The sequence below is a fragment of the Acanthochromis polyacanthus genome, chromosome 15 (genome assembly GCF_021347895.1).
Source record: "Acanthochromis polyacanthus isolate Apoly-LR-REF ecotype Palm Island chromosome 15, KAUST_Apoly_ChrSc, whole genome shotgun sequence".
Taxonomy (NCBI): Eukaryota; Metazoa; Chordata; class Actinopteri; family Pomacentridae; genus Acanthochromis; species Acanthochromis polyacanthus.
In genome coordinates this window covers 11,575,992-11,590,417 of record NC_067127.1, presented here as the reverse complement: position 1 = coordinate 11,590,417, position 14,426 = coordinate 11,575,992, and the positions used below count along the sequence as shown (strand labels likewise).

The window sequence follows — 14,426 nt, the reverse complement described above, 5'->3', positions numbered from 1 at the left end:
GTGTGTGTGTGTGTGTGTGTGTGTGTGTGTGTGTGTGTGTGTGTGTGTGTGTGTCCCATAACATATGTAAGACCAGAATGTGTGTACGTATATCTCAAGAACGTCATTGACACTAGAATGTTGGTATGTCCCCAGAACACAGTGGCGAAGCTGGACCCAGCTCATGAAGCTCTTCTGTAGAGAATCTAAGTTTTATCCATGTCCCCAGTAGATGCACTGTACAGAAAAAAAATCGAACAGATTATTCACCTGTTACTTGTCTGTGGGTTAGGCGTCTATCTGTTGAGGAAGTGTTGTGTTGTGTCAAAAGCTGCACCATGCACCGGGACGAGGGGGCCTACATCCTCTCGCATACCTGGGACACCATCATCCAGAGACCACTGGACGGCGGGAGGCGTGGTCAGTTTGACAGATTCCTACAGATCTGTCAAACCGGCTACGTGATAAAAAGGACACGTCAGCAGACATCAGATGACGCTCTGAAGAAGACAGCAGAGGCTGTCGAAACATGTCAGCAAGGTAACACAACTCTTTCTGAATTGTCGGTTTTAAATACATAACACTATATTGTATATCATAGATCTGTTATCACCCAAGGATGCTCAATGCCTTCATGTGGGCAGCAGCATGTGGCTTCTTCCCCAGTGTGGCTGACTGGTTGGTGCCAAGCAGTAAAACCAATGTGAAAGCTAGAGGATCCCCCCCAGTGGGATATTTGTAGACTTCATGGCTCAACAGTCCATTCCTTTGCTTTATTTCATCCCTTTACTTGTCAGTCTTGTTCCCCTTGAGTCTCTCCCTTTCCTCTCTTCGTCTGTCCATATAGTGGTAACTTCATCCCTGGATTTATCTATAGAAAGTCATGAGGAGCTCCCAAAGGGTACAAAGGCTGAGACTAGTCGAAGAAAATACATGTTGGAAGTAAAAAGAGTCTGACGTCCCTCAGTTATTTATTGTTTTGTTTTTGTTTCAACCATACCACAGCAGAGCCAAAGATTAATTTCGACAAGCGTGGCAAGTATTCATTGATTCATTTCCTCTGGCTTCCTGTTTGTTTTCCCTCTGCTGTGAAGAAATACCTGACCACAGCAGGTCCTCTCATGACCTTTCAGCTTTCTCACCATCACAACACTGAACTGATCCAGACTGACAGATCACTGCGATGCCCAAAGCAAAGAACAAAGCAGAAGTCTGACTCTTAAATCTGAAGCAGCTCAGCCTCAGGTTGATACAGATAAATAAATATATTTGCTGCACTTGCCCTGTGACTCTGCCTTCTAATGGTTCGATACCACAGTTTCTATTCTGTAATTTCAGAGAACTCACTGCTAATCGTAGCAGACAGCAGTAAAATGGTGCATTGAATAGAAAATAGAAAAAAGCTTTATTTATATACATAAATATTATTTTGAAATAGGGGGCAAAACATTTTCAGAGTTGAGATGCATTGTTTAAATGTAAAGCATCTAAAATTGAGCTGCTTTCTTATGAATCTTGTTTATTCACATTTTAAAAAAAAAACGAAAGAGACAAAGACAGAAAAAAATGCTATTTCGTATGATTTATAATTATGAGTTGTGTGCAATATTTTTTAGATTTACAACAGGTGTGGGTTTACTGGTCTATATGTGCCCTCTGCTGGCCTACACTGTTTGGTACACGGTGCTGTTTAAATATGTGTGTTTTTCATTTGAAGGTATAGGTTTCTCTGTGTATACATATAACATTTATTTATTTACTATCAGGTATATGTCAGCAGAGAGATTTTCCTCAGTGCCGCACTAGACATTTGACATTAAATTCTATATATTTTAAATTCATCTTCACTTTTTATATATCTTTATCTACATCATTTACCTTTAAATGCTGCACTGCCTCTCCTTGTGTCACCAACCGTCATTTTCACTGTGAACCTCCTCATTTGCCTTAAAGGGATTTTTAGTCTGTATTTGGTAGCAACGTGAGCCTGAGGTGCTGACAGATACACATGCACATATTTGCTCGTACAACCATGCCGAAATAATTATTTTGCAATCCATATTCTCTTATCTGTGAAACAGCTTTTAATGAATATTCATTAGTGTTCAAATTGAAGTGCTCCATAGTGGTGTTTCTCTCGCAGCTGGAGGAGTCATGCATCATTAGTTACTTACAGTGTTTCGGCGTCATTAATAGCTGCTTTTCCTCTCTGGTCTTCATTAAAGTTAGAAGTGTGCATGTGTGTGTGTTTGTAAAGTTTACAAGTTTATCTTCCCCTGTGTCTTCTCTCAGTCGTCTGTTTGCCCTCAGGGGTTAAATGCTACCAGAGTTGTGTTTGTGCGGGTTTCTGCCTGCAGATGGCAGCATCACAGAGCTCATGTTCTGGTGGAGAGCCAGTGGCTCGACTGCTGGACTGTTTAATAAAGAATGGTCATAACTGTGTTATCTTGCACAGACGTTAAAGATACTCTTAATCTGTTTTTTTGTTTTAGTTGCCAATATACCTTTGGGTAGTTTGACTAATATTTATGAATGATGGCTTCTCCATCACAACTCTTTTGCACATAGAAACTGTAACTTGTTCAAAATTCCAGCCCTAATTGTAATAAGAGATGCTAATTTGTAAGATTATAGTATTTTATCACCAAATCTATTAGAACTTCCATCCTAGTGAGGCTTAAAATCAAAAGTGTGTCACGTTTTGGGGTTTGCAGTCGTTACTGTGTGAGGACATGCTGCTGTTGGTATTTTCAGTTTTGCCCTCTTTTCTTCAATCTGGCTTATCTAAGGTAAACTTTCAATTATAGATTAGATATTTGTGCATATTCACCCTTTTTCCAAATGATTTCCACTGACTTGTTCATCACTATGGACTGTCATTTTGTATTAAGTCATACTTGCAGCTGTGAAGAGTGCTCACGGCACATTAAAGGGGAAGGTATAAATAAGCACGTTGTTGGACCGCATTCCCTGCTCTCTATAAGTAGAAAACATCCATCTCCATGGATACGAATGATTGTTCGTTTAGCTGGTCTCTTAACATGTATTATGTACTGTTTAACTGGAAACGTGTAACATCACCCAAACAAGTCTTGGCAGCTCACCGTTCGGCGTATAGGAATTTGAAAATACCTTAGTTTCTTGTTGTGTCTGTGCTGCATAATGCATCAAAATCTGAAACTTACAGGCTACAAAATGCAGCAAACATTGTCGGTCTCTGGCTTAAGTCATATTGGTTATAGCAAATCTTAGGTTAAAGTTCAAGCAACGTGAAAAGCAAATGAATAAGTAGAGGTTGTAAGGGCCAGAATGTCTGTGTATCTGAGCTCTGTGAGAACTTCTCTGCTTTTTTGTTTGTATTTAAGGCTTAACCACTCAACCCTGAAGACGAGTGTTTCCACCTGTGCCCCTTTCTCAGTCCTCCCTCTCTTCCCACTCTCTCTCTTCCTCCTCTCTCCTCCCTTTTCTCCCCTGCTTCCCTCCACAGTCACATGTTCTCAGTGAATAGAGTGTTGAGTGGGTTTCACCAGCTGGTGCCTTTGCCTGCCACATAAATAGTGTTAAAAACAAATGTGTGTGTGTGTGTGTGTGTGTGTGTGTGTCTGTGTGTGTTTGCCAGATACTCAAATTGAGTGTCGGTGTCACATCTGCCCTCCAACATTCCTGTATGCCTTTGTACTCATGTGGAAGTCTACACCGACTCCTGCATCTATTCCAATATCTGTGGAAAATCATTATGTTGTCACTCACGACACACACAAAGTCCGTCTTTCATTCCTTTTTTTTCTTTATCTGAATGTCATTCAGTACAGCCCTTAATACACCAGTCAAAGTATGAACTGAGTGTAGAAACAGAAAGGAGGGGGAGTGGAAAGTAGGTGAGGTCAATGAGACAGTCTGCTAGATTTATCCACCTGCTGACCTGCAAAAACAGCCCAATTCCCAGGGAACATGACGATGTTTCTGACAGTCAGTGGATGGTCAGGGCAGGTTTTAGAGCTTCTGGGTCTCCATCCAAATGACAGATCTAATCACCCAGACAGCTTGCAGATCCAGAGCCTCACTGACAGGTCAAAGGGGCAGCAAGTCTGCCTGCTGCTTAACTTGTCTTCCCTCTTGTCTGTTTGACCTCTCTAGCTGTCTGCCACAATCTTCCTCCTCCCTGTCTGTCCCTAATTGTGTGGTTTTATTTTGGTCACTTCGCTGGCATTTCGAGACAAATGCTATTTTTGTTTCTCGCAAAAAACACAATGAAGGGAGGCTGGCATTTGATTGAAGTCCCAATTAACATATCAGGACTAAATGCAAAAGGTTTTGTCAGCCGATAATTGGTGCTAAAAGGGCCTGCTGTGGGAAGACTTGTATTCTTTGTTTGTGTTGCATTTCTTGGTAATAGTTGCTAATGGACTGTCGCCTAGATTTGGCTCTGCTAGGTTCACACCCTAGACATCTTGGTGGCGGTGAGTCAGACTTTTTGGACGGAAGCACTTGAAAAAACGCATGCACTAACACACACATACAGGCTCAGAGAACAGGCGGCACAGCCTTGGCACAAATCGTGGACATGTGCCACGGTATTTAAAACAACAACATGTAGGACTCTTTCTGGAGCAGCCACACCCTCCCTCCCACTGTTCACCTCCTTTATACCCCCCACTGAAAATCTTTTTTTATGTTGGATAGCAGTCTGCTTCTCCGGACATTGTGTAATTTTTACCACTGCTCAACCGGCAGGGCCTGATTGTTGCAGACAAGCTTCTCCACATCCTTCGAAAACCTGACAGGTATCTGACATGCTCTACCTCACTCCGAGTGTCAGAGCTGGAGATAAAAGAGCTCAATGTAGTACTAAGTAAAGCTTTTCTAGAAGGAAAACAGATCCCTGAATGACAGCTAACGTTGCGAGAGAAAGCAAATTCCCTTCTGACTTCAAGTCTGACTCATATTTATGGTGCAAAATCTGAAAGAAAATCTTTTTTACACCAAGTTGTTTTTTAACTTTTTTAAGCCAAGGTGATCTAACAGTTGTATGAGTATTCAATTCTAAGACTGCCAAGCGCAGAACACAATAGCACATGATGTGTTCAAGTGGGGCCTTTTTTTGTCTATTTTTTTCTCCATTTTCCTAGAATAATGTAGAAATGTGGCACCAAAAGATTCATCATTTTTCAAAAGGAAACAACTTTTCTTTTCAGTTGTCTAACAGAGGTAGTCTACCGCTCAATGCAGCATAATTTACTTGACCTTCCAAATCAAACCTTACCAGCTGCTGTGCTTTGTCATGTAGCTCTGCTCCATACCAAAATTAGGAGCTGATTTTGTTTGTTTTAGGGACTGCGGCTGTGAATAACAACTTTTTTTTACTCTCCAACAACAAAAGCAATGTCAGCATGGCAGTCTCCTTTGAATAGTAACTAAAAGACATGCTTGAGTGTGTTTTTAAAACAGCATTTCTTTCGTTCAAAAATAACCGACATGACAAAAAGTGTGGTAAGGGCAAAAGAAAGATCCAGTATCGTCAGGGCTGAGTGACGTGTACACAGTCAACCATCACTTAAGTCAAAGAGTCAGTGATTAAACCAGGGTAGAAATGTTAAATTCTCCCTTGTTTGCCTGAATTGTAAAGGAACACTGTGGAGTTTTTCACCTCTAGTAGTAGAACAGCTTAGTTTTCATTTGAGTGGGATGTCAGCATCAACAGGTGGTGGGAATCTGCCAAGAAACACAGCAATGTGCCTGCAAAGGCAGTAAAGATGCTAGTAAACACGAGCAATGCAGGATTCAAACTTTTACATTCAAAGGATGCACACAGTGTGCTTTGGTAAGTAATAGTCAATGTAATTTTTTTTTTTTTTTTTTTTTTTTTACAAGGACTCCATGGGGCAGCTTTAAACACCCACACAATTCACCTCGCATATACATTCCAGATTTTCTTCATTTTCTTCCTGTGTCTGTCCTTAAGTAATTTCATTTTCTGTTAAATATGCTTCATCACTTTGTGTTTTGATGCCGGTTTTATTACTCACTGTCTTTTTGCATAATGCAGTACCTTTAGAATTGCCTGTAGGTTCTGTACACTACGCATGGTTTTAAAATTCCAGATGTATATGGTGATTACTCTCTTTTTCTTCCCTGTGTCTCTTGAGAATGAAGCTGGCTTTATTAAATTTTAACTTCCAACATAACATCAATTACATTACATCAGATCGTACACGTGTGTGTGCGTGCGTGTGTGTGGCAGGAGACAGTGTGTTGTAACCGCCATCGTTGAAGGTCTGTAATCCTTCAGGGCACGCTGATCACTCAATCTATCGCTTCAGGTCTTCTTCAGCTTTTGCCCCTCAGTACGTGGATGAACTTATGTGAGAGAGTGTATCCGTGTGCCCTCTTCAGAATCGAGCAGACTCTATTATTTATGGGCTTAGGGAGACTAGCAGTGTGCATGAAATCAGGAGTTTTTGTGTACATTGTGTTGGCGTTGATGATAATCTGCTTGTCAAGTAACAGCTGAACCAAAGAAGTGATTGTTCATTTATTGTATATACAATATCATTTAAATGTTAAATGGTTCCAAATTGTATCCTCCTGCACTGCATTTAATTGTAAAATTTAAAAAATAACAGTATAGATTTACTTACGTAAAAATACAGGCTCCACATTAGGAACTCAAAGCAACAAAACACACCTCCACTACTGACATATGAAGCTTCTATTTTTTAGTCCTTGTTCAACTTGGCATGGGCAGGTGCTTGATTTCAGAAGAGATATTCTGTCATTCTTCAGTGACTTGTGGGGTATTGTGTTGCACTGCACTCCTCGTCAAAATATCCCAAAGGTGTTCCCATAAGGCAACACTAGTTTTTCCTTTTTTCTTCCTTGGAAATCCTTGTGTGATTTTGGATATGTGTTTAGGGTTCTTACCATGCCGGAATATTGCTTATCTGCCAATCTTCTGCAGACTGGAAGACGTGTTGTCGGCCAGTATTTTGGCATATCCACAGGCTTTCAGTGTGTCATCTCTTTAACATCTTTTGAACTCATGCATCCTCACAGCATAGAACTCACACATTCATGCTTCACTGCTAGGATTATGCATTTATTGTGACTGTCATAATCAGATTCAGGGCAAACCTTCTGAAACCAACAAATATATCTTGATTCCTCAAACAAAGAATGTGGTCACATCTTCATCAGGCTTCTTTCCATGTTCTTTAGTAAAAGTTCACCTCGTAGTTTCACGATTAAGACCGTTTTTTTCCTGAAATGCCAGCTTTATGGGTTCACATTATGCAATATCCTACCCACTTTCTTAGCTGTCAGAGAAACTCCAGTTTTTATTGATAACCACTGCGCTAAGTCTGAACCACTTACTTGTTTGTTTTTCAGAGCTACATTGTGTAAATATTGCACTGTCTTTGGCATAATTTATGACCATTGAGTCTCTGATTAGTGGTAGCATAGCTTGATGTTTTGACAGTTTTCTTAGTTGTTCGCTCATCTTACTGTGGCCATCTTTGTGAAATCACACACCCCTCACATTTTTCCATATGGTGTTATGATGCTGAAAGACAGTCTGTTGGTCAAAAACTGAGATTTTGCTTCCACAGGCCATTTTTATCACCAATGTTCATGTAATTGGGCTAAATAGAAAAAAAAATTGAATATATTCTTTCTAAGGTATTTTGATTGCTGGTAAGATGCAATACTCTATTTTGCAACTTAGAAATATTCCAGTTATTGAGATGGTGATACAAACCATTTCACATGTACGTGATTTTGTATTTCTGGCTGTACATATGTGTTTTTTTGCTGTGGTTCTGCTGACTGTAATCTGCCTCAGATCATTCATAAGCAATCTAATGATTTTGTTGCTCACTTTTCTGAGAACATTTTGCAGTTTCACAACTAAATTCACAGGAATTAGTCTGGCTACAAATGTTTTCAGTGCTCACACGCATATTGTTGTTACTCTGGGGCTTCTTCCAACGTTAAATTTGTGATTGCAGTTGAGCAGCACAGAATGGATTACATAATGTTTAATAACAACATGTTGACAGAGTCAGACATAATGAGTGATGAAGACGAAGGCTGGAGGATGAAGACGGGTTCAGCTGGCTGCTGTCATGCTGCACTTGCCCACACAGCACAAAGCTACCTGTAGTTTCTGTGCTGCAGTGAATTTCATTGTGGACTGTTTTATGTGGTCCACCACTGTGTGGCGATGGGGGACTTTACTCAAACTTTCTTTAAAAGACCAGTGTCAGCACACTTGAGATGGCAGTTACAGAGACGTAGTGTGGGGCTGGAAGATAATTTAATACGTCTATCTATTGATCTTTATAGAAACTGTAGCCTGATCATACCACCAGTAAGATATTTTTTGAGCTTAAGTGGTCATTTCGTTCCACAGAGGTTGCCAGAATCAAAACATTTACAGTGGGGTTTTAGTAGCTGGTCTCCTGATGTGAGAGCTTTAAGCCAACAAACCAATCAAGTCAGTAAATGAAAGCAGAGGGATGCTAGAAAACTTTAAATGTAGCTGAGTTGTAGATAATAAAAACCTCTCCTACCCACATACTGAACCGCATAGTGGTACATAACCAATCAGCCATAACATTAAAACCAGTGACAGATGACGTGAATGACATTGATGGTCTTTATCACCAATACAGTTTTCTGGTGGGAGACTTTGGATCCCGGCATTAATGCTGCAGTAATAATTACTTTTAATTCAGCATCAAGGAGAAACGAAGAGGATGAAGGTGAAGTAGCAGCAGTTTAGTAAGATAATGTGGGAGGGAAAAACAATTTTTTAAAAAGTGGTGCTTTGATGCTAACTACCTAATCATTGCTGCAAGAACTGCTCAGGAGGGGCTTAAGAAACAGGACAAAGAACCCAAGGTGTTGATCAAGCATCTCAACTGTGGATGAACCAAAACATACCTAAACAATCCTCTTACAGGACACTGCCAGTGTGTGTGATCCGATGGCTAACGGCTGCTTTGACAGCATTAGATAGAAGGATCAACGCAATATTAGGCTGGTAGATTTAATGTTGTGGCTAAGCAGCGTGTAGTTGGCGCCATATGCTGTCAGCAGAGATTTCTGACACCCTGGAGGTCAGGAGTCTAAATTAATAGTTAGTAATCCTTGTATGATCTCTGAAGTCTTTCCCATCTGCTTTCCCACATGTTCTTCAATCCCTCTGCTCAGAATCCAACCATCAAGTCCCACTGTGTTACATGGTTTAGTCGGAGCTCTTTACTCAGTCTGGCAGTGTTGCTCTGCTGCAACTATTTGGCCTTTCGCTGTCATATACTCTGACCTCTCTCTGTGACTTCCAAATGAGAACAAGGGCCCAGAGCCTGTAAAAAGGGAACAAGATCATTTAGGGGAAGCATCGCCCTGACGATTGATTGATTTTTCTCTTTGACCTGAAGAGCGGACAGGTTGTGTGTACTTCTGTTTGTGAGTGTATGTTTGTTTGCCTGTCTGACGACGACAAAAATCCATGGAGTCTGGGGTTGCTGTGGTAACGGTAATCACTTTTAATTTAGCATCAGGGACAAAGAGAGAGGATAAAGGTGGAGTGGCAGCAGTTTAGTCGGATAATGTGGGAGTTGTAGAGGGGAAACAAAAAAAAAATGTGACACAGGGGAAAACAAGGTGAGTGTGGTGTCCTTGTTTAGTGACTCTGCAAGTGTTTCCAGCCGAGTGAGACGGAGAGCGGAGACAGAATGATAAGACAGAAAGGCTTTATATAAATACCTTTCTTTCTCAATCCCACGGGATTTAAAAGCTCCTCCTTCCCCTTCCCCTCTTCTTTCTTCTCCTTCTCCTCTGGCTGATAATAATCCTTCATTGACTGCTGGTGAGGGCTGGTATTTGTCCAACAACCTCTTTCTCCTTCGTCAAGCTTTTCCACTCTTTTTAAATTTCACCGTACTGGAGAGAGGAGCGAGAGATATTAATTATGCATTCCCCCCCCTTTTATTGCCCCAGCTCCACCTCCCTACCTGTCTCTTCATGTATCTTCACTTTTCCCTTTTGCTTCATATTTTTCCCACCTATTCTCCGCCCTTTCCACCCTCTGTGTTATGAATACCATTAATGAATGAGACCCACAGAGAGACGATGCTAATTAATGGGCTTGCTTTGTTTCCTCTGTCACTTTACTCAACCTCCTGCTGGCTCAACCATACACAGATGTATACATCCTCTCAGAAGCTGTCTGCTTTCTGAGCCACGAGTGGAGGAGTGGGAATAAATAGAAAGGAGGAAAAAAAAGCATCAACAAGATGTGTGGAGTGTGCAGCGAGAGAAAAACCACCACCTGCCACTCAAGCCGGCCTCCTCGTAGTATACTCATCTCTCTCGCACACACACAGACGTACACACACACACACTCTCACATGTGCGTCGGTCCGTAATTTTCCGCCACACTTCATTCCCAGCCAATGAGAGTCCAGATCAGGGCTGCTCAGAACGTGAGGGGGAGGAGATAGAGTGCTGCTGGCTGATTGACAGACAGCGCCCTACAGGTGGAGAGAGAAGACGGGAGAGAGAGAGGGGGGTGGTGAGGGGGGGAAGACAACAGAGAGAGGAAGGAGAAGGGGTGAGTGAGGAGGAGAAGAGAGGCAGCAGCAATCAGACTTCCACATGCACACACACCTAGACACACACTCCCACAGTGCTCCGTTCCTCCCCTCCTACCTTGAGAGCTGCTTGCTTCCCACCGGCAGACCAGCCGACTAACACCACCACCACCACCATCCTCACCTCAACCTCCACAGCTGCACCAAGATGAGCCAGTGCAGGAAAAGGTGCAAGAGGCAGCTCACCAAGGTGGCTCGCTATTTCTACCGCTTCCTCATGGGAACGCTCACCCAAGGTAGGCACTCCCCCCAAAAAAAACTTCCAGAGGGCTTGCTGGTGGGTCTGAGTGCAGAAGCCAAGCAGAGATGGTCTTAAGCGAAGTTTTGTCTAGGTGTGGTTGGAGGTATTTGCTGATGGGTCACTGTCCTGCGTGCGTTTGTTTTCAAACTGAATGGTTCTAGAGGAGATGCACTCCTCATTAACATGGATCTAACACTGTTTCAAAGAGTGTGAGTGGGTTTGCAGGGGTTTGATTGTGTCCACAGAGGGTATCTGTGTGTATACAGTACAGCTGAGTGCTTTGTTTCATCTTCAGACAGCAAAATCACACAAAGCTTTGACATCAAACAGTCTTAAGATGCTAGTCATTATTCTCTGCGTGGTCTATGTACTGTATGTATGCTTGGGTGCATATATATTTTTCTTCTACATAATAATAGAATCAATGATCAGTATGCACAGTGGGAATTAGAAAGCTGTGAGGGTTGAATGAACTCACTCTTTCCTCCTTTCGATCTGCTTTTTGACTCCCTCCGTCCTCTCTCCTTCCTTCACAGCTCCGTCCTTCTCTCTCCTCCTGTTCTCTCTCTAGCAGTCAAGCAGATTGCTCTCTGGAAGCATGTGGCATTCCACTTCCATTGAGAAACTCTCAGTGGGAGAAAGACACACACAGCTTTTTATCCCGCCCTTCATCCAGCTCTCAGTATGACATCAACTCATCCATCCTCCTCTCCTCTCTGTCCCTCTCTGTATACTTACACACAACTTTCTAATGCTAATCTGTGCACTGAGATTAGAATAAAGTTGTATGAGCGCGGTCAAATTCTTTTCATGATACTTAGGTCTTATTTCTTTAATGCCCACATCCTCTTTGTCCTCTTGAGCTCAGAGTTGGCTGAATAAAGTGTCCTTTACTCGAAGTCACCCTTTGTGATGTTGCCTATTGACAGCCTGCTGCTAAGCTTTACACCCATTTTCCTTTTTTCCTTGTGAGTGATATTGAGCAGCAGCTCACATCGCCTAGGGGAAGACACAACAGAGTAGGATGATTCTATTGAATCCCCACAGTTGATCCTGAGGGGTGGAGGTAAAGCTGTGTTTAGGTGACCTTGTCAATAGAGCGATGTGTGAATGCTAATTTGACATCCGTGTCGCTCATCTCCACCTCGGTTTTTCTCCTCGTTATCTCCTCAGACTTTGACATCTGCAGAGCTTCATGTTCGTGCTCTGAAAGCAGCAGCGGGGCATGTGTGAATAGACACACATCCACACTGACACGTGCTAGTGTGTGAAAATATCTTGATCAAAAAAACACTTTGGGAATCATAGGAAAGCATACTTCTGAAAAATTAAACCAAAGAATCCGTCCGATGGTAGTGAAGTTTTTAACCTTAAAGTCGTTCACCTTGTTTGTGTTTTTTTTAAATACTGGACGACACATTATCAGCAAAATATGCACCATAACTGTGCCTTTCCATCTTGAAACTGCAGTGCACCAATGAAACATGGATTCAGACTTCTGAGGTTTCATATGTAACAAAGAAAGCAACCAATCCCATCAAACTGCAAGGTGGGACTTTCCATATCACCAAAGACGTGGTGGTTGAAAAGCTGCAAAAGGAGAAATTGGGATTCTTTCTTTCATCTAACATTGCCAGGCACATTAGTAGCTGTTTGATACTGCCATCCAGCCCACAGCTCGTCTTATTTATTACCTTACTAGCACTGCACAGAGCACTACATAATATACCGCCATACTGATACATCAATCTGTACGTTCTAGTACAAGCAAACATAATAACAATAAAAATAGTGCATTTTATTTATAAGCACCTTTCTTGACACCCAAGGTCACTTTATGAGAAAAACAAATACAAAAGAACAGATAAAAAACATACATAAAGATAAAACCATGCATAAAGAAAGACAGGCAATTAGAGAGAATAAATAGTCTTGAATAGGTGAGTTCAAGATGTAACATCTCAGTCATTGTAAGTCATTAAGGGATTATTTCATAGAAAAACAATCTAAATATGTAATTTTGACAAACAGAGATACATTTATAGGAGTTTTATTCAATGAGGAGTTAATGTGACCAAAAACCATAACAAAGCTCTAAAATTTGTTACAGTCAAACAGGACAACTTATAAACACTGTATTTTCTTTTATACTATATGGCACTATTTACACCTGTGAGTTTATGAAACGGAGTGGCCTGCTGTTCTTCAGTCTTTTTTAAACGGTGTTTTGTTTTCCAAGTCTCCAGGAACCAATAGGCTTGGGGCTGAATGGCACAGATTGTGTCGGGAAATTGGACAGCTGACAGATGGACTGACACATTTATGGTTTCCATGTTTTCTTGGGATTTGTCGACAAGAAGAGGAAAAGCCAGAACTAAAGCAATTAAACCATAAACAATATGGCACAGTCACAAAATCTAACTTTCTATTTACTTTAACAATCGACTGCAAATATGCACTTTAACAATACATACAAAGGATAAATAATCGACTTTCATTGTGTTAATTTGTCAATTCATGCTTGTTACGATCTGTGAAAGAGCTGAACTAATTATAGTGATTGATTTTGCAGATATCTGTGGGGTGCAGCAATCGTAGTCATGCTCAAACTGACAAATGCATTTATTAAGTGTACAGAAATATTCGAAAATCATGGAGTTTGACGCTGCGCTTGCAAAACAAACTACTTGCTGTTTAGATGGGTAACTAGCTTCCACAGTCTCAAAGCCAATTTGCTCCCATCCATGAAGTATTTATTAAAAACATTGAGCGTGTGTGTGCGTGTGTGTGTGTGTGTGCGCACATACACATCCTTAAGTTTACCCAGAATAGAGTTACCATGACTACTGGCTCCTGTGTGTCTGTTCCAATGGGAGAGAGAGAAAAAGAGAGAGATGTCTGCTTCAGTGCAGTGGGAGCCAGTGAGGGCTGAACTGTATAATGGCTGTGCTACATAGGGATTTCATCAAGGCCATTCAGAGTTTGGTATTTGAGTATTGTGGCGTTTTTTTTTTGGCTGTGCCAAGGTGCTGAGGGACGTGCCATTTAAGTCGGGCATGGAGAGACAGCATTTACTGGACTGTCAGGCTGTTTGTGAAGCTACCAGTGATTTAACCTATGCAAAAAAGGACACATGACATTAAGAAAGCCTCTGGTTAATTGGTGTTTTTATTTCACCTTACTAGAAGAAGCTAGTTGGGGAAAAAAATCTCTCCTTTTTTTCATGTCACATGGTATGTTTCTGGTTAGACTTGTGTTCCTATAATTAGTTCTGTCAGTTGTATCTGTAATCACAACCCCCTCCATATCCCATTACAGACCTGCACAAGGGTCAGGAGCCTGATTGTGTCTGGTTAGGGCCCATTGGTGTTGTGCATGTATGCATTACTGATCACAGTCATTTGTAATCACCCTCCTCCTTTTTTTTCCCGTCTTTGCCCGCTAATTAGTTTGTTTCATTACCCTCTGTAGGGGAAACAAGGCGGCCTTGCTGCTGTGTGTGTGTCGTCTCCTCCTCCTCTGTCCCAGAGCTTTGTTTAAATCGATTTACC

General features: G+C 41.5%; 1 protein-coding gene across 4 annotated transcripts in view; it reads left to right on the top strand.

Annotated features, from left to right (window-relative positions):
• LOC110953152 (Kv channel-interacting protein 2) overlaps positions 1-14,426 on the top strand; it is a 100,182-nt gene that overhangs the window by 38,487 nt on the left and 47,269 nt on the right. Inside the window, exon 1 of one of the 4 annotated variants that reach the window (XM_022197009.2) lies at positions 10,568-10,870. The exons of the other annotated variants lie outside the window; for them this stretch is intronic. Within the exon in view, the coding sequence (XP_022052701.1) occupies positions 10,783-10,870 (88 nt within the window). The 5' untranslated portion in view covers positions 10,568-10,782. Of the gene's footprint in view, positions 1-10,567; positions 10,871-14,426 lie in introns of those variants that run through there. 4 annotated transcript variants of the gene reach the window in all.